The following is a 19,968-nucleotide window of genomic DNA, read 5'->3' as shown; positions in this document are numbered from 1 at the left end:
AATTTATACTAATCTAAATATGTTTTAATGACTTTTGTCATTGAAAAGAATGACTATATTTTGATTCTATATTGCAATGCTGTAATGTACTTTTATACTGACAATTAAAGAATGATTAAGAGGAATATGAGCAAATTGAAAACAAAACTCAAAAAGAGAAGTAAATGAATCATACAAACAGATATTAAGAATGGTATATTAAGAATGAATCTTAGTGTCGAAAGACGTGCAGATAATATGCTAGTGTTATGGATGAAATTAGTCTGGGGCCATCTTTCAGCTATCTGAAAACTTTAATATAAAATGACATTTCAATGAAGTTGGAGGCAGGATGTAATGCCGCATTAACTGGGAGTGCCCTTTCTTCCTCTTGCTGTCTCTTTCTTTTGCGGTCTCTCTATTAGCCCCAGCGACCCACCGGGCCGGTGTATTACATTTTCCTTCTCCGTCAGTCATTCTCATTTTGGGCTCCCGTCTGTTTGGCTACTCTGCGACCTCCGTCCCTCATTCGGCTCAGCCCTGTCTCATTTCCTATTAAAGCTGCTGCAAGATGGCTGGCAAGGCTAATTACTGCTTTCTCACATTTCAAACTGAAGTTCTCCAGACAAACACACGCGTACACATGCTCGCCCTCCCTCTCTGCGGTGGGTCAACAGTTGGTGACTCTGCCTTCTGTGAACTTGAAGAAAAAACGCAGCCAATATAAAGTGAGGACATTCAGTGTGTCGAGTCATTAAGATGCCAATTAGCCAATTAGGGAGGCAGGTTGCTTTGTGGGTAAATGAGTTAATTGGAGAGAGGGCTCTGAGGTGCAAGAGAAGGCGATGTGTTAGATATATGCAGGGGTGTCTCAACCTGGCTCGGTCCGGCCTACAGCTTTTCACACTTCCTCTTCAAACACACACACACACAACACAATGAGGCCTTTGTAAGGCCGACTAATACATGCAAATGGAACGCATCCTTTTCAGATCTCTTCAATAATAAGTGCTTGTGATGTATAAAGAATTAATTACTGATTTTTGCCATCAGTATTGCTGTGCAGTGCTAATTGCTTGATGAGTCCTGTTTGTCTAAATAAAGGATCTAAGTAAACATCACACTGATAGTTCATGCTTCTAGAGGCAGCATGAACTGTAACTCATACAAAGTATTTTATATTTGTGATAAAATTGAATTATTAATTATTCTGAATGGTTCTCATGAGCTGCACACTTCATGTTCCATATGCTTCAATTCATATGATTGTGAACACACAGGAGTGTAAAAGTTTAGTATTGCACTTTTTGGTGAATTCTGAGGTGCAGATTTGTATAGTGAAAAGGTGTTTGACCAATAGAAGCTATAAACGTCTCAAATTAAAAAAACCTTTTCACTTAATACAAAAAATACTAACGTTTATGGTAAGCTGGTTTGAATTTTTCTTGGTAAATTTAGTGGATCATTTAACATTTCAAATTTATTATGTATTATATTATTTTATTTATTTACACTAGTTTGGGGTCAGTACTATTTTATGTTTTTGAAAGAAGTCTCTTATGCTCACCAAGGCTGCATTTATTTGATCAAAACAGTAATATTATAAAATATTATTACGATTTATAATAGCTGTTCTGTTTTACTAAATTTCATAATGTAATTTAATCTTCTGATGGCAAAGCTGAATTTTCAGCAGCCGTTACTCCAGTCTTCAGTGTCACATGATCCTTCAGAAATCATTCTAATGTGCTGATTTGGTGCTTAAACATTTCTTAGTTATGTGTTGAACAGTTAGTGCTGCTTAATATATTTCAGGATTCTTTGCTGAATAGAAGTTCAGAAGAGCAGCATTTATTTGAAATAATAGAAATCAGTAACACCTTATTTTAGTGTCCTTATTACATATGTTATATGTACTTACTGTAATAATAACAGTAATTTATGCATAATTACTTGCAACAAACCTTAAACCAAACCCTATTCCAAACCATACTACAGTGAGTACATGTTGTAAATTAATGTATAATTACGCTGTAACAATGAAACCTTAAAACAAAGTATAACCTAGAAATCTGTCACTTTTGATTAACTGAATGCATCCCTAGGAAAAAAATCGTACTGACCCCTGATGTTTGAATGGTAGTGTATATAATATATTATTATGTGCCATTCATATTTTTTTTCCTGTACAAGTACCCTGGAAGACGACATCATATCCTGTTGCCTATATTCAATCTAAGTTTGCATGCTTTAAGTCTAGTGTAATGCACCTATAAACAGTGGTTCTAAAACACATGGTGAAGATTGCATTAAAAAAGCTAGTTTAACCATCTATAGCTAACTACCTAAATATGTGTCAATCTGCTTTGATTCTATTTTGGAAGAATAAATTATTTTTGTCCTAAAAGCACAAATACTGTTTTGCATATGCAAACATTTAAGTTTCAATGAGCTAAATGGCTAAAGCTAACACTATTCATACTACATTCAATATCAGCTTGATTGTGAGTTGATATCTGCTGCTTTTAAGCAGCAAACTTTCACTGCAAGATGGCCTCATCTGTTTTGGCAGGCTTTGCCAGCTCGAAGCTCATAAGACATGACTCATAGTTAATGTGAATTAGCCTCCGAGGAAAGGAGATCTTAAGCAAAGACCTAGCAAGTCAACGGCAGGATCAAAAGGTGTTGTTATTGTTGCCTGTGACTAACTATATGCGTAGTGAGGAGGTACGGCAGAGAAAATTTACTTCACATCGCCTTTAAAAAGGTTGAGAAGCGCTGCCGAAGGCTGTAAAGGTGTTAGCTGCCAGAGTGAAGTTATTGCTGGCCTGCTGAACTGAAATGAAAGGAACAGATGTGAAATGAAAGAAGGGGAGGATGGCGTATGAGAAAAATAAATCAGAGGGACATTGTGAACGACAGAACCCCACTGTCTCTTATCAGTCCTTCGCTTCTGTTTCTTTTCTGAATCTCATTTTGTTTCTGTAGATTTTTGGGAGCAGCTATTCCTCGGTGGTGACGTGACACATACAACTTCAGCTCTACAGGTAACAGTTTCATAATCCAGACATCTATTTTGCTTTTCTGTTCCACCAATTTTGATGTGATTTTCAAAGAAAGTTACGAAAGATACAGATTATTATTGCAGGCTAACTGTATTTACCTGAACCTCTGCGCTTGGTGGTGGAGGGGTCCCGGGTAGCGGCGGTTGGGGGATTGGTACAGCTGCGACAGTAATGCCTGGCTGGTCTTCTGGCTGGGGTTGTTGGCAAACTTCACTGTAATGGGCTCGGCGGCACCTGAGGGCTTCTGTCCATTCAGACCCTTGATGGCTTCCTCCGCTTCTATCCTCTTATCAAAGCGAATAAAGCCCACACCCCGCGAGCCACCTGTGGGGCCAGCACACCAGAAACAACACACCATACGTTTACTGGCTTTATCTGGCCTGCAACAACAACATAAACAGACATTGTAAATCTAGCTTCTTTTTTTTCCATTTAAAAAAAATAATATACATTCATAACACCTTGTTATATTACCTTGGCATTAAACTACAGAAAACTAGTTAACGCTGCTGTGAGAGTGTTTCTAATACAATGGCCGAAGGAATGATTGAGGAGTGAATTGACATTTCTCTCTCTTCTGACCACCGTAATCAATCTCTCGATTTTTTTTTCCTCTTTTGGAAAGTCATAGAAACGCTATCATTGATTTTTTTTTGCTTTTGCTACTGGAACAAATGGGAAGTTTTGTAGTTTCTGTTAACCACAATAGACGTTTATCCACCTATGACGACTTCCGCATCTGAGAACCCCTGAAAGTTACTTGTGAAGGCCAAGTATGGTAACCCATACTCAGGATTGAGTCCTGAAAAGTGAAGCCAAAGCATCTCCATAGCCCCCAGGTGGCTGGATGCAGTATGGGACATAAACTCTGCCCTCTCCATGTAATGTAATGGGACGTGAGACAAACTAAACAGTCAAATTACACGTCAAAATATTTTTTTCCAAAGATGGCTTCTGTCGTTTTAGGCAGTTTTTATCACGCTCATGTTAGTTAAAATGTTCATTCTTTAAGTAAGTTTGTTTTTAGTTAGTTATTCGATGCTATAAAAACGTGGGTTTTGACGTCATGATTGACAGCTGAGATCGATAGCTTCTTTGAACAAAGCAGTCACTGAAGCACCAACTGACTTTTTTCTGGATCTTCGGGAGGAGATTGGAGCTTTCACATTTCCAGAACTATTTATTTCACACTGACATAATGAGTTGTTCTGCTTTATTAACCGATTCTGCAGGAGTGTGGGTTGGATCTTGATGTCGCACCTCCTTTTTGCACTCGCTACTGCGCGGACTCGGGCTTCAAGTTCACTATGCGCAGACTCGAGACTCAAGATGTCAGCGGCTTGACTTACTACAATAGAAGAGAGTGACGGTGTGTCGTCCATCTTTTTTTTTTACAGTCTATGGTTGGTATTGAGACTCGAACTCGCAACCTTTGGGTTACCAGTCTCACTCTGTAACCATTAGGCCACAACTGCCCAAATGTGACATACACAAAACACCTTCATTCAGAATGATTCATTTCTATATTTAGAGATTGTCATTTGTCGTTTTTTCAATGGCGAATCATTTTCGGAGATATGCAGCCTGTGTGACGGATCCTATTGCTGGTGTCACATTATGCAAATGAGGCGAGATGGAACAGGGAGATTCTATTGGCCGGCCAGCATTCCGGTGCTGTCAGGCAGACGTGTAATTTGTTTTCTTTTCTTCATGAGAGGATGGCGATATTGTGTTGAGATGCTGTCGCCCGCTGGTGTGGAAATTGAGCGCGTGTGTGCGACGGCCTCACGCTGTGTGGTTTGCGCCAGCTGACGGCCACACGCCGCCTCATGGTATGCAGCTTGTCCGCGACATTTCCATGGTTTCCAAGGCGATGGTTTTGACCGCTACCTGAAAGTAACATTTAAAAGAGCCTGGCTTACTGGGAGGTCTTTTGTTGGGTTGGTTTTTAATGAGACGATCCTTCTGCTCCGGGGAGGTGCGTGTGGAGACGACTTGCCAAGAGGGCAATTTGCATAATACAATGAACACGTATTTGTGTGGTTGTCTGTGTGTGTGTCTGCGCTCTGCTTTCTATATTGTCAGTTCGTTCTCCTCTCACTCTCTCAGCTGTCACCCGCTAGTATTGATGTTTTCTGTTGTGCTGCCTGATTGTCTATTCAAATCAGTGTCTTTTGATACGTTCCATTCTGCAAACAAATATTTGCACACAATCTTTTCAATGCAGTGAGCTTTCATTCAGACTGCGGCTGCATTACTCTCTTTCCCTCGTAGCGTGAGTCATTCCTGACAGCTTTTCACTTTTCCCTCTCCCTTCCTAAAACCTGCTCTCTTTAATTAGACCGTCAGAAGTAAAGGCTCGAGGAACGAAAAGCATGCATTATTCCAGAGAGTTTAGGATTCACGGTTAGCTTCGTGCTCACAGTGGAGTGATGTTGAGGTCAAAGCAGAATCCTTCGAAAGTGGAGCAGAGAGAGGAATCTGGGAATGACACCTCCTCTCTCTGTTCCTCTCTCTGTCTAGAAGATACTTGACATGCAACAGCTCAAGTATCTAAAAATACAAGAGATTACACATTCCGTTTCATAAAATTTTGATCCAAAACTAGACGACTTTTTGTTTCTGTCTGTCAGTTTAATTGTGCAGGAATGAACTGATGGATCTGACATAAACTATATGCTGTTTGTGCTTTTGCTTGTTTTGGATGAACGCAAACACTGGCTGAGTCCGAAAGCAGGGAGAGGAATAGAAAGTTTCCGTACTATATATGGTGAATAACTATAATAGATCTAACGGTACATTAAATGTAATTTTACGGTAAAATACTGTTTTTGAAAGTGAAAAAAACATATATTGACATTCACAATTCCCTGCATGACGCTTACATTGGATGTATTTTTGTTGAAATAACTCTGTTTCTTCTTAGTTTTTTCTAATCAGTTATGTACATTAGGGTTTTATGTTACATCTAATGTAGTTGTTTATTGTATTTTTAACATTTCATGAGTGTTAACATAATGGTGTTTAGTGTTTTTGTGAATGACACTGTGTGCACCTTCTATATATTAGTACTGTCCTTCTCACCTTGTGGAAAAGCTGCTTGTGATGATCTTTGATTCATCATGTGTCTCATCACCACTGTGTTTGGTGGTTGTCAGTGTATTACAAAGGTACAAAACAAATATTAGTACTTCAATAGGTTGGTGAATTAACATTGTATCAGTTAATGAAATGCGCTTTTTTTTTTACTGTAAATTTAAAATATTTTTTTTTACAGTGTGTAAAATAAACAGTTATGAACCGTAATTATTACAATATAAACCTTTAAATTATACAGTTTTGAACTGTAAATAGACAGTAAACTAAGTCTTTTTTAAACTACCATATTTTTTTACAGTAAAGTTCTGCCAACCACAGCTGCTGTTTTTTTACCGTAAATTTTACGGGGATTTTTTTTTTTTACAGTGTACTACTTTATTTCTGGATTATATACTGTGCACAGCATGCAAATTTTCTGTATGCTTGGAATACCAATATGATTTATTAAAGGTGCCCTAGAACCAGTTTTTACAAGATGTAATATAAGTATAAGGTGTCCCCTGAATGTGTCTGTGTAGTTTCAGCTCAAAATACCCCATAGATTTAAAAATGTTTTTTTTTTTTAACTGCCTATTTTGAGGCATCATTAACTATGCACCGATCCAGACGTTAATACTGCCTGTCCTTGTGTAATGCCTTGAACATGGGCTGGCATATGCAAATATTGGGGGAGTACATATTAATGATCCCGACTGTTACGTAACAGTCGGTGTTATGTTGAGATTCGCCTGTTTTTTCGGAGGTCTTTTAAATATATAAATGAGATTTACACAAGAAGGAGGAAACAATGGAGTTTGAGACTCACTGTATGTCATTTCCATGTACTGAACTCTTGTTATTCAACTATGCCAAGGTAAATTCAATTTTTGATTCTAGGGCACCTTTAAAATGTACTCCATGCACTATACCCTGTTGCATACTACATATTTTAAAGGTGCCCTAGAATCAAAAATCCAACAATGCAATTCTCTCTTGACTTCCATTTTCCATTGCATTGTGATCCAGTAGTAATTAGAGAAAATATCTTTCCTCTAAATAGGCATCTCTATACAAAATTGAAAAAATTTAAAGTAACTATTTTCATATCAATGCTGGACACCAATTACATACGATATAATGAGGTCATGCATGTTGGAATGTTTACTTTACTTTTTTTTACTTTTACTTTTTTTTTTTTTTAAATATTCATAAAGAATAGATTTTCTTAGAGAACTTGTAATTAATTTCATTACATTAATTCATTATATTCAATAAATTAGCTTTTGTGGGCAAGGGTGGACAAATACTTATTTTCCCAGAAAACATTACATGTTTTGAATTTATTTCAGTTGCAAGTCATGCTATTCTTCCTGTTATCCCAATTCAAATTTCTGTGGAATGTGGCCCATTCAATTTAAATTCCAACTCATTAGTTGAAAGGGAGACAATTCTTCAATTCAGAATTGTGCACAACCCTGCATAACATTATGAATGATGGGACTGATGGCTATTAAACAGCAAATTAATGTTGTAAATACTGTAAATAATGTCTATTGTGCCCTTTTGTCCCTTTGTCCTCTGGAAGTCTGTTTTGTATCATACCTTTAAAAAACAGTGTAGGGCCTAGGGCAGGTAATCTGTACTATGATTCAATCCAGAGGGTTTCGGTACTGTGCTCTAACACAACTATAATGAAATCGTGATGGGATCTCGGTTTCCTCGGGTAGAAATAGTGCTGACCGATGTCATTCAGGCTGCAACTCAGCAAACAGCTGACGATCTATCAGATGCCTGCAGAATCGCTAAAATTGCGGGTCCAGAAAAAAACCTTGCAATTTAACGGTTAAAAAATGCAAATGGGAGCCTTAATGTTGACTGTGCTTTACTTTTTTCTTTTCCCCTCACTTCTCTGACATTACCATAATGAGCCTGCAGCCGTTTCTATAACAGGCTGCCTAAACAAAGCGAGCAGCCGGGCTAAAACCGGAGACACTGGCACTGCTAGCTCCTTTTTAGCGCTTATCATGAACCGAACAGAGTTACAGCTACAATGTGCCGGTTAACAGCACTATTCTCCCAGTAATCAGTCCTACCTTACGTAACTTTCTACCTGTACTTATCTCGGCTCAGCACACATGAAGCCGGAGAATGCTGAGTTTAATAATAACCGTGACACACAGAGCGAGCGCACAAGAAACAGTGGCAGGAGACCGCTATAGCCGGCCTGACAAAGCGCTTTCCATTGCACGCCCACTGTTCTGGTCCTCGACACTTACTGCGTACAGGAGAGAGAGAGAGAGAGAGAGAGAGAGAAAGAGAGAGAGAGTTAGAGAGAGAGTCCTCTGGGGAAAAAGAGAAAGCTCAGAAAAGCTCAGCTGTTAATGAAAGCCTTCTCTCCTCTGTTTGAACATAAGCACCTCTCCGTTGTTTCTCATTCTTTCACTTTTAAGTGGCTGTGCCAACTGTATGGAACATTTATTAAACTAGTGCGTTAAATATATTATGAGGAAAAAAATGTACACCTCTTCGCCGTAGCTTCTGCCTAATCAGAGAAAGGAGAGCGGCGTCCTTGTTTTATGTAACTTTTAGTTGCTGCTGCTACAGATGGTGTTTGAAAAGGCTCAGTAAAGGGAGGTCTTTGAAGACTCGAGCAGCTCTTTGCCTGGTTCTGCCGGCTCACGGCTATAAATCCATCTGTTTGTCCTTGTGTAATTGGAGGTCAAGGCAGCAGAATCATGGCATGCTTTGCGATGTCTGGTGGAGCATCTTGATTTATTGTATACATCACAGATCCTTTGTGTTCTACAGGCCTTGATTTGGACACTTGTCGTGCAACGTTGGCTCAAATGCACATAGACTTTGTGTTTCTAACCATTGCTGAAAGCGTGCTCACATGGTATAGTTAATGGAATTCAAGTCATGGGAAAATATCAATGACTGAGAAAAGAAAAGGAGATGGAAGAGAAGAAAGCGTAGCATTTTAAAAGAGGGATTTCCACAAGTAGCTCAGTCGAGGCAGTCGTTTTTCACTTAAGAGGCACAGCTTGTCAGAGCTGCCGTTTTGGATCAATTGTATTTGCTCTCATTGATGGGACATGTATTGACTGCTAGGCAAGGCTCTACAGAGCTTCTCTGAATATTTAACTATTGATCAAAAAGCCAAACCTATCATACTTCACTTAGGTTACATGTTATGTTTAAGTACTCCATGGCATGGATTTAGTCAAATGCTCAGAAGCTTTTTCAAATCCCTGTAATTTAGTCACATTTTCCCAATAAAATGAAAACAAACAGACACACCCTAGGGAACAAGTTGTATAAACAAGACATGTAGGAAGAGGACTTCCACAGCAATACATTATCCTTTCTGTGAAGGTGAACAGAGAAAATGGTTCCCTAATTGTTACCAAGAAACTTGTGACAAGGATGTATGATGTATTATTATTTCAGAAAGGCAAAGCCACTGTAAGTTTATCATGCCATATGTGTTTGTTTTTATTAATGACTTTCAGTGTTATTTCAGGGCATTGTATTTTGCTTAAATATAGAGGAATATGACAGAATTGGATTTGCCTTAAAAAGCATGTGGCAGATGCTGACATGATTTTTGAAAATGTGTGTATGCATGTCATTATGCTAGCATACATAATCGGCCATTACTGTGTAAGGATGGAAATTGATTCTGGTTGAGATTCTGACTATGGTTTCTTAATTCCAATTAATGATCCTATATATATAGGATCATTATATATAGGATTATATATAATGTCTATAAGGCTATGTCTATTATATACCATGTCTATAAAGGCTTATGTTTTATGTATTTGAAGAGCAGAGAAGAATCTTTGTCTGATATTCCCCGTCAAGTTGTAGCCAATATGCTGTGCTATAGAGGACGTAAGTTAAATATAGCCTTAATATTAAATGATCAAATTTAACATAGCACGATTTCCTCTGGAACAAGTAATAGATTAATAAGACCAAAGTGTGCCTGTTTTATGTACCCAAATTAATTGTATATCATTTTTAACTACTATTAGACACAGCGGCAAATCCCCGAAGCACTGGCCGAAATTAAGCTGTTCTCGGCGGGTATACGAGCACTGAACAGCCGCTGATGGCCTGAAGCTCGCATCTCCGAAAATATCTAAACAAATTGTAAAATAGGCGCTATGATTAAATATAAGTCACATATTTCAGGTCTGAACAACTACATTCTCGCCTAAAAAAAACTCTTAAAACTACAGTTCGTGGTACAACAAATGTAGTATTCTAAAAAATTACGGTGGATTTGCTCAGCCGCCACAACAGTTGCTTCATGCAGAGTGATACAAAATATTGGACGGCTATCAGCCAATCAGATGTATATATATATACAGTAAAAATTCTTGGTTTAATTCAAGTCGGACAAGAACAAAAGTAAAGCGTTTCAGTCATAATTGAGTAAGTCATTAATTCCATACCTGGCATGATTAGTTTAGAGTTAGAGTAGTTTTAGATTCCTCTGTGATTCATTTTGATGCATTCAAAATAATTGTCTCATAAGATTCATTCATTCACCATACTGTAAATGCATTGTTTGAAAAGAAACATTTTAAACCATTTAAAAAAAAAAAAACATTTTACCAGTATGAAGTCACTGTTTTGCAATTCTGTTTGGTGACGCTAATATGGGGCGGTGTTGTTGTTGTTGTTGTATGAACCACAAATGGCTTGCATTGATGTTGCAATGATTGTACTTTTAGTTTCTGTCAGCACATGGGTGCCCAATGTAATCGGCGAGTTAATCTGAATTGTCAACATTCAGTCAACATGTGAGATTTAATTAAACTATTAACTGCTTTTGAGTAACAATCCCTTTTTGACTTCAACACTACTTGACAAAATTGAAAAATGCAGAATCCCTGTTTGGCTTTCAAGGCTTCACAGAAGGATTGTAATATTTGCTCATGTATCTTTATGGCAGCCCTCTGATCAGTATAGCTTCAACAAGAAAAAAAAATTCTTGTTTCTTAATCACTAGCAACTCATTTAATTAATCATTAAGCTCCCTCCTGCGGACCCTTTTCTCCTGGGGAGCCTTCTCAGGGCCAGAGGAAGGATATGTGTCAAGGGAGGAAGGCCTCCGTGTGTATGTGTGCATGTGGCCATGCAACGTTCCTCAGCAGTTCTTTAGAAAAGGTTTTGCACCACTAGAACGAGTACATTTTTCTGTGGCTTATGCGATATTGTTTGCATGGAAAGTGCCGATATGAATTATGCAGTTGAAAAAATATTGAATGTGTAAGAAATTCAGCTCCATGACCATTTATATCCAAGTTGATGTATTCATGATGCTGGAGGAAGGATAGGCCAAGGAGATGTCTGGATGCTTTAAAATAGACTCATCAGTCATTTCATGTCATTCGAAGATTCTTAAGATTAGGATGCTTGGTCATGATCAAATGCAAACAAACAACCAACCTGCACATACATGTACACACAGAACTTGGCTGCATAATTTGTGTGTAGTTTCAGTTAGTACATGTTAAGTGCATTTACATGCACTTTAAAAGTTCTATTTCAGTCTGACTAAAGCAAAACTTTTATATGTCATATTAGAGCTAAAATTACACTAGTCTATTTTTTGTGAAATCAGACAAGATAATGCCATTTTAGTCTGGCATTTTTCCTTATATTTTGGCTTTAACTGTACTGAATGTCTCAATCTCTTATTGTGAGATTGTTTTATGTGAAATGAGAGGTTTTCTTTGTTTGTTTGCATGCTACAGGGTGAGAGAAAAGCGGTCCCACTGATACCTGTGACCTGGTCGACGAGAATGCGGGAGGTGATTATCCGTCCATACTGAGAGAAGAGCTGTTCCAGCTCCTTCTGGGTCATGGTCTTGGGCAGCCCACTCACGTACAGATTAGCGTCACGGATAGAAGCCGAGCTGGGCCGTGCATATGACACCTGTAAGACAAAGAATACTTTGAGAATGCATTGCAATTATGAAACTATAGTGGTTTATGTGGTCATTCTAATTCCACTTCCATATGTGCTTGAAGAACATTTAATTTCACTTTACTTTTGGAGGATATTTGTTCAGGCAGTTTATAGCCAACATCTTGCATTGGCAATACGCAGCATTCAGATGCCAGAGGTCATCTGCGCACCTGTTCTGTCTCACACTGTGTTGGTGGTCTGTATTCTTGCGTTGACCTGGAGCAGCCTGAGACTTCAGAAAGATAATGCCCCAAAATCCTCCACTTAAGAACAAAGGAGAATCCTTTCGACTTATTATAATATTTTGAAAAGGAACAACTTGCTGCAAGGGATTCTCTGTGATCCATGCTCATTCACAGATAAGGGATATACACATGACATCTAAAGAGCTTTGCAATTTTTCTCAAAGGAGGAATGAAAATGTAAATTCAATATTAATGTGCACCACCTCTAACCCCGTTTCTAAAGAGAAAAAATGTACCCAAGACATACACCCAAAGTACAATGGTTGAAGTTCATGAAGTCTTTAAACTACAGGCATAATTGTGGTCTGTTTTGAAAGAAATTTTCATGGAGTTTGCGGTCCAAAAATCAGAATTAAAGTCATAAAAAACTTTAGTTATCATGCGTGTATCATATATCATGAATCATGAATGTATCATCAATGAAATATGGTATATTTTTTACAGCCTTTATTATTTGAGGTTAATATATACACCTGAACAGTTCATGTGACTACACTGGTTCAACCTTAATGTTAAGAAGCGACGAGAATACTTTTTGTGCGCCAAAAAAACAAAACAACGACTTTATTCAACAATATCTAGTGATGGACGATTTCAAAACACTGCTTCATGAAGCTTTGAAGCTTTACGAATCTTTTGTTTCGAATCAGTGGTGCGGAGCGCGTATCAAACTGCCAAAGTCACGTGATTTCAGTAAACGAGGCTTCGTTAGGTGTTTAGAAATTGTAATGGTTCACCACTAGGGGGCGTCACTTTGGTAGTTTGATACAAGCTCTGAACCACTGATTCGACACAAAAGAAAAAGCTCCGAAGTAGTGTTTTGAAATCGTCCATCACTAGATATCATTGAATAAAGTCGTTATTTTGTTTTTTTTGGTGCACAAAAAGTATTCTCGTCATAACATTAAGGTTAAACCACTGTAGTCACATGAACTGTGTTAAATGTCTTTCTGGGCATCTGAAAGTGTTAATTATCTTGCTGGCAATAGAGGCCTCACTGAGCCATCGGATTTTATCAAAAATATCTTAATTTGTGTTCCGAAGATGAACAAAGGTCTTACGGGTGTGGAACGACATGAGGGTGAGTAATTAATGACAGAAATTTCATTTTGGGTGAACTAACCCTTTAATGTTTATACTACTTAAATATTAAATATGAATAATATTAGAATATATAGAGAAAAACATTACCTTACATTAATAAATGTAGTTGGTATCATTAAAAAAAAACATTTACAGCATTACCTAATGTTAATGTATAGAGCCTTATTGTAAAGTGTTGCCAAATATGTTTTCAATTAAATATCTAGAAACACAATAGTGTCATAACCACGTCTGACCATGTTTTATTTCTGAGGATAACTCTTAACATTTAAAATAAACAGAATTAACAAGTTACAAAGTATCAACAGTAAATCAAGCATGGATTTAATTAGACATAATTGGACAGTTTCAGTTTCTTCTCTACAGTTGTACAGATTGACTCGTTTTAGAATAAGGTTCATAAACCTCACTTAGAGCACACAGCAGTAAATGATAAAGGCTAATTTGTTTTCAGAAAACACACATGATGGAAGAGCTTGTGTGTGAGAGAGAGAAGGCTGGCTGTCATCTGTGCTGAATAACACTTTGGAACCTTCTGTTTGTGCCTAGAGTGAGAGCCAAGCCATCTATAGCTCCCTCACCCTCGCATTCCCCACATGCTCTAATATCAGTGCGCTGCGCTCACTAGCACCTTGGACAGCGCTCTTTTCTCCATACTCCCTCTATCTTTCGCTCACACACTCATATGGCACGTTCTCACCTCTCTCGACTTGTCAAACTCGGCAGCACCTTGGACAGAGTCTGTCACACTCTAAAACACACCGTACTTGTTTTCAACTTCACATACCAGTCTCTATTTTTTCTGACTCACATGATACAGTTTTCACCCACTGCACTCTCTCAATCAAATCAAGGCAAATTTAGTGTACAGTACCATAACGGCACTGAACTTTGCACAAATGTACAGGGATAATTAGATATTTTTTAAGTAATCCTTGTGGGAAATTTCAGTGCTGTGGCTCATCCTGGATTATCTTGAATGAGAATTATTTTTAAAAGGATAGTTCACCCAAAAATTATTTACTCGCCCACATATTCCACCGAATATCATAGTCCATACGACTGCTTTTATACAAATATCATTTATTACAAGTGATTCATTGAAAAGATCCAAATCAAAAGAATGATTCAACCATTTCTACTTTTTTGATGAACTCTTATAAGCGTACCTCAAGATTTTCAGTAAATAATTACTTAAATTCCAATTTGTTCATGACACAAAGCTGTCAACAAAGCTATGTCTTTAGAAGTCTTTGAATATCAAGTATGTGATTTATTCCATATGGGTTTTCAAATTCATTTGTATTTCATGCATGGATATCTTCCCAAATCTGAAACGAGAATTGTTTATAAATCTGTTTTCAACAAAAGAGATGTTTTAAGGTCTCCCAGCAGTTTTCTTCCAAAATAAAAGCCTTATAAATTAACATTTGAAAGCAACTAAATTCATACAGCCATAAATATTACTATTATAATTTTACTGTTGTTCTGTAAAACAAATGTATTATCATGATTATTTTTATTAAATAGAAATTTTTACAGTACAACAGTATTATTGCAATAGTAATATATTTCTTTATTGATTTATTTTTTACAATATAAATAATAAAATAAAAATATTATATTGAATAATAACAACAACAACAACAACTATTATTATTCTTGTTGTTTAGTCATATTGAATTGAGAAAAAATGCTTTTCCTTTCCGTTTTTGTCCTTAGCTGATCGCATGCCTAAATATACACTTCACAAGTCTTATGGATACTTTTATTATACTTATTTTAAGCTTCATTTAAACTGTACTGGAAAAAAACGACCAGTACTTTCTTCAAAATGTCTCCTTTTGCGTTCAACAGAAGAAAGTACGCCATCAGGATTGAATCGACATGTGGCTTAGAAAATGATAACAACATTTTCATGTTTAGGTGAACAAATCCATTAACAGACTGAATTTTCTTGTTGACTCCATGAGTTTTTGTCTGTCTTCGCTCTTTCCTGCTACAGCAGTTCAGTTTTAATTCAAGATGGGGAGATGTTTCTATCTTCCTGCCCTTTTAATGCTCACGTCAATTTAATCTGTTCCCATTAATGGTTGAAGCAGCCTTTCCATCTCATATTTTCATTAGTTCTGACATTTGGGCAGCAGAGCCATCACAGGCTGTTACACTGCTACAAATGCTGAGCTAAACATGCTAAACACTCCGCCGTAATCTCCTCAAATCCACTTAAATGGAGAAGGCAAAAGGCATGGAACCCTGGCAGGCTCTTCCCTCTCCTCTCTTCCCTTCTTTTCTTTTCCTCTCCTCTTTCTTTTTGTTTTTTTTTCTCGCCCTGTCAAGCAGCTCCAGATGTCAGATCTATCAACACCCTGTCTGCTGTGAGGTGTGTGTGTGTGTGTGTGTACACGTATCTCACAGCACAAGGCTACGCTCTTCTCGCCCTCAGTGGGATTTCTCCCATCACACCTCGACAGGAAGGCAAAGCCGGAGTTTTGCTGAGAAACGGAGAAGTGTCATGGAGAAGTGTGTGTGTGCAACAAAATGATGAGCGTGTGGAAGTTGTGACTGGATTGAAACTCTCACTCTCATTCTTTTTTTTTTTTTTAGCCGGTGAAACGCAGCTCTGTTGATCTGTTTCATGGACTTCCTGCATTAGCTGATGTGTTCAAGCGACAGCACGTCCCTGAACCTGACACGGCAACTTACGAAAGAATATAAACTCTTCGTAAACCACCACAGACATCTTTTCTCACTTCCTTTTTCTCGTCTAAACAGCCTCTTGTAAACATATACATCATCAGCTTATTTCAGCAGGAGGGCCCTCATAAACTGCGTTTTTCTTGCTCCACTGAAAAGAGCAAAGAACTGCACTTCGGATAATTACCCTCTCCTTCTTTTTTCCCCTTTTTCTCGCTCATCCACTCAGACACAGCTGTCTTTTGCTATTAGATGGTCTGTCTTCATCCTGGCTCGATGGGGGGTGGGGTTACGATGGAGGCTTTATGAGAAGGATGACCTTGGAACACACTTATTAGAAGTTATGAGACAGAGGATTTCACCTCTCTCTCTTGCCGTATTACAGCAGGAGAGCATCTTTTGAGAGGGCTGGTGCTGGTCTGAATAAGAGGTTTCATGGAGTGCAGAGAGAAAGGAGAACAAGGGGGGAGGGCCGATAGCGTGAGAGGTGTAAAAAAGAGAGACCACATAGAAGAGATAAAGACATTGGCTTCTCTGACCCATGCTGAGATGGACGGATGGATGAAGAGAGAGAAAATATGGAGATAAAAAGATCTAGATGATTAACAAAGAACACGGATTGGAGTGACAACGTGATCCATCCAGGCAAGGCACGATGAAGCGATAAGCAATCAAAGCTCTTCCATGTAAATCACAGTTTTCGTCTGCGACCACAGCTGCGACCACAAGGAACAACAGCACATTTTGATGGTTGCTTGGTTTCTATTTCTGTAGCACTGCTCAGGGCCCAAAGACTTTTAGCCCACTCAACCAAACATAGTCGGCTGATATAAAAATATGTACGGCTTGCATTAAAAGCACATAATTTCTGATTATTTGCAGTAGTTGTATATTTCATAGAGGTAAACAAGAAATAAAAAAGGCAGATTTATCCATTGACAGTAAATTACCAGAGCGGATGTGCTTATTCAGAGACGAACATTGACAGTAATAAGTAGGTGGAGAAATCAGAGCACGTGCGGTGCTAAATTTCATGCATCAAACCTACTAAAGCAAATTTATATTTGAGTTTGTGTATTCTGCTCGTTTTAAGGATGAAGTTATTGCATAAAATTTGAGATGTTAAATTGGGCCCTATTTTAACAATCTAAGCAAATGCTCTGAAGTGCAAGGCGCCTCTTTTGCTAGTTTAACAAAGGAAAAAATGGTTGGCGCCAGGTTCATGGTCCAAAGGGGTTGTACCTAGTCTTGAGTCATAGGGTGTGTTTTGGACGTAATGTGCAATAAACCAATCAGAGTGTCATCTCCCATTCGCTTTAAAGCCATGGTGGATTGCTATTTACATGGCGGAATTTGCAAGCGGAATGACTGAACGCTTCTCCAGAGAGGAAACGGAAAGCGTTGTAATCCTTTTATTTTTAATATTTGACTTGTTTGTGTGCTGCTGCGAGTCCCTATGTGTGTAACAAGCAGAATGTATGCGCCTTGTGCACCCGCCTATAGCCGCATATTACTAACGCACCCTTTAAATAACAAAAAAAAAATACTGCGCCATTGACTTTAGACAAGGTTTTTGTCAATGGCGCAGTTGTTTTCAGTTGCCTCAAAATAGCAACACGCCAACAATGCACCTGAACACACCTAATTTTCAGACCAGCACGCCCATGGGCGAACAGATAGGCACAAGTGCATTTGCTATTTAAACAACGTGGCACTGGACAGGAAAATGATAACTGCGTCAGGCTGAAACTAGCAAAACACACTTGTGTCACGCCTGGCATCACATTGCTCCGGGTGTATGATAGGGCCCTTTGTGCTCATTAACTGAGCAAAAAAAAAAAATTTTAGAGAGCAACATTTTTTGTAGAGCAACGGGTAATCAACAGCTGTTGACAATTTTACATTATCAAATGATTATGTATAGTTCATTTTCAATATCTTAATCTATTTCTAGTATCTTGATGTTGAACTGGTGACATTTCAGTTGTGACATTTCAAAGATGAAACTTTAAACTGGCTTGATATTGTATCTCATGTCAAATCAGTGTGGATCATCAGTATTAGCTAATTAATATTCATGAGCTCAGCCTTCTTATGAAGCTCCCCCACTCTGGTAGCACTTGGTTGCGCCGTCTAGTGCGGAATTGGTCCAAAATTCTTTTTTCTTTCATTGTGGACAGACAAATTGCTTTTCACTTTGCACTTGGTTAGGACAGTGTGTGAAACGGGAGCATCTTTGGTTTTGTCAATTCCAGTATTCACATTTGTGTGTGTGTGCAGGCAAAAAAATCAATCATGCATGAGATGCGCGTGTGAACAGCACTGTGCACAGTAGCATGCCTTTTGTTTGTGTATGTAGGCACGGAAGACTCTTCCTTTATTACCCGTAAGTCTGCTTTTGTTGGAGTGTGTATGTTGCTGGAGATGGAAATTGGACATGTTTATAAGAAGTATGCTCAGCAACATCATTCCTGCAGGTTATGACAACTCCTCAACAGACTGCACAAAATTTAGTGCTATACTAAATTGTGCCCTTAGGCCAAATCTCTGTATGCTCACATCAGTGTTTCAAATTTCATAACATAATACCATAATACTAAACTTAATACCAGTCTTATATCATAATATTATTTATGTCTTATAAAATAATATTAATATTAAACATGCAAATAAATAATGTTAATAATGTTATATTAAGTTGTTATATATTAAATAAATACTAATAATATATTATAAAAAATATATTAAATCATATTTTAGATTTTAAATATATTTAATATTTAAAAAGCAAAATTTTCTTAACATTAAAGCAATATTCCTAATGCTTTTATAAAATGGTGGCAACATCAATAAAACATTTTGTGAAACTTCAACAGTAAGAAATTATCCTGAAGTCACAACCCTCATTTCCTAATGTGGTTCATATGGGGTTAAGTTCACATAAAATGTTGGTTTAGTTTGAGTCAGCGCTGAATGACAGTTATTAAGCCCTGCAATTCAGTGATTCAGATGTTAATTCAGTAACTGCTGTGATGGATTGAGTAAATGATTCGTTAAAATGCTTCAAATGGATAACTTGGGAGTTTTTGACTGATTCACACTACAAAGTAGCCATGAACTGAAGCCATTTTATTTTTTTGTGTTGTGTTTTTGTTAGGATCGTGCTCTAAAAAGGGGTGTGGGTTGAAAGGACCAGCTCAAGAGTCACTCGGTCATAGCCCTATGATGGGAGTGAAAAGCCTGATGTGTTTGGCCGGTAAGTGCAGTGTTTTAACAGTGTGTTTATGTATGTGTGTACCGCTGCCTCCTCGGAAGTGTGTTTTGTCACTGAGAGAAGTGCCGCGTGGCAGGAAGCTGTGATGATCGGCAAATACACACAGAGTGAGTCATTCTGTCTCTGATGGATTCTTAGCTGATGCTGAAACCAGTACTAGAAACACTGCCGGCCAACACATACACATGCTGCCACTCTGGAAAAAGCCCATGTTTGTGAGCATTGTGCTGTGCTCTTTCAAAAACAGCCCTGACAAGTCTTTTCTTTCTCCTCTCTCTCTCTCTCTCTCTCTCCTTTTTTTTCTTTCTCTAGCTCCCACACGCAAATGCACAAACAGACACGCACGTTCTTTTGCTGTTATGTTAAGAGGTACTGAGCCGCGCAGACTGAGCCGTGTTTTCATAAGCAGGCGAAATCCAATCTGATTAGATTAGGGCGGATGTAAGTGAGAGGTCTAGGATTATAGGCCAGATGAAAACACACACAGAGCCAGATTATGCCGTAAGCAGCAGTCAGAATTTACTGTTAAAACCAGCTGCT

General features: G+C 38.0%; 1 protein-coding gene across 9 annotated transcripts in view; it reads right to left on the bottom strand.

Moving 5' to 3' along the window:
- elavl4 (ELAV like neuron-specific RNA binding protein 4) overlaps window positions 1–19,968 on the bottom strand; it is an 83,919-nt gene that overhangs the window by 7,524 nt on the left and 56,427 nt on the right. For 7 of the 9 annotated variants that reach the window (XM_048208987.1, XM_048208988.1, XM_048208991.1 and 4 more), the window contains 2 exons: window positions 11,922–12,075; window positions 3,143–3,377 (listed from right to left, as the gene is read on the bottom strand). In XM_048208987.1, the coding sequence (XP_048064944.1) occupies window positions 3,143–3,377; window positions 11,922–12,075 (389 nt within the window). The remainder of the gene's footprint in view (window positions 1–3,142; window positions 3,378–11,921; window positions 12,076–19,968) is intronic. The other 2 variants (XM_048208986.1, XM_048208984.1) reach the window with 1 other exon arrangement.

Source organism: Megalobrama amblycephala, linkage group LG12, assembly GCF_018812025.1.
Source record: "Megalobrama amblycephala isolate DHTTF-2021 linkage group LG12, ASM1881202v1, whole genome shotgun sequence".
In the NCBI taxonomy this organism is placed as follows: Eukaryota; Metazoa; Chordata; class Actinopteri; order Cypriniformes; family Xenocyprididae; genus Megalobrama; species Megalobrama amblycephala.
Note: the sequence above shows the minus strand (reverse complement) of the source record. Positions and strands in the feature narration are given on the sequence as shown.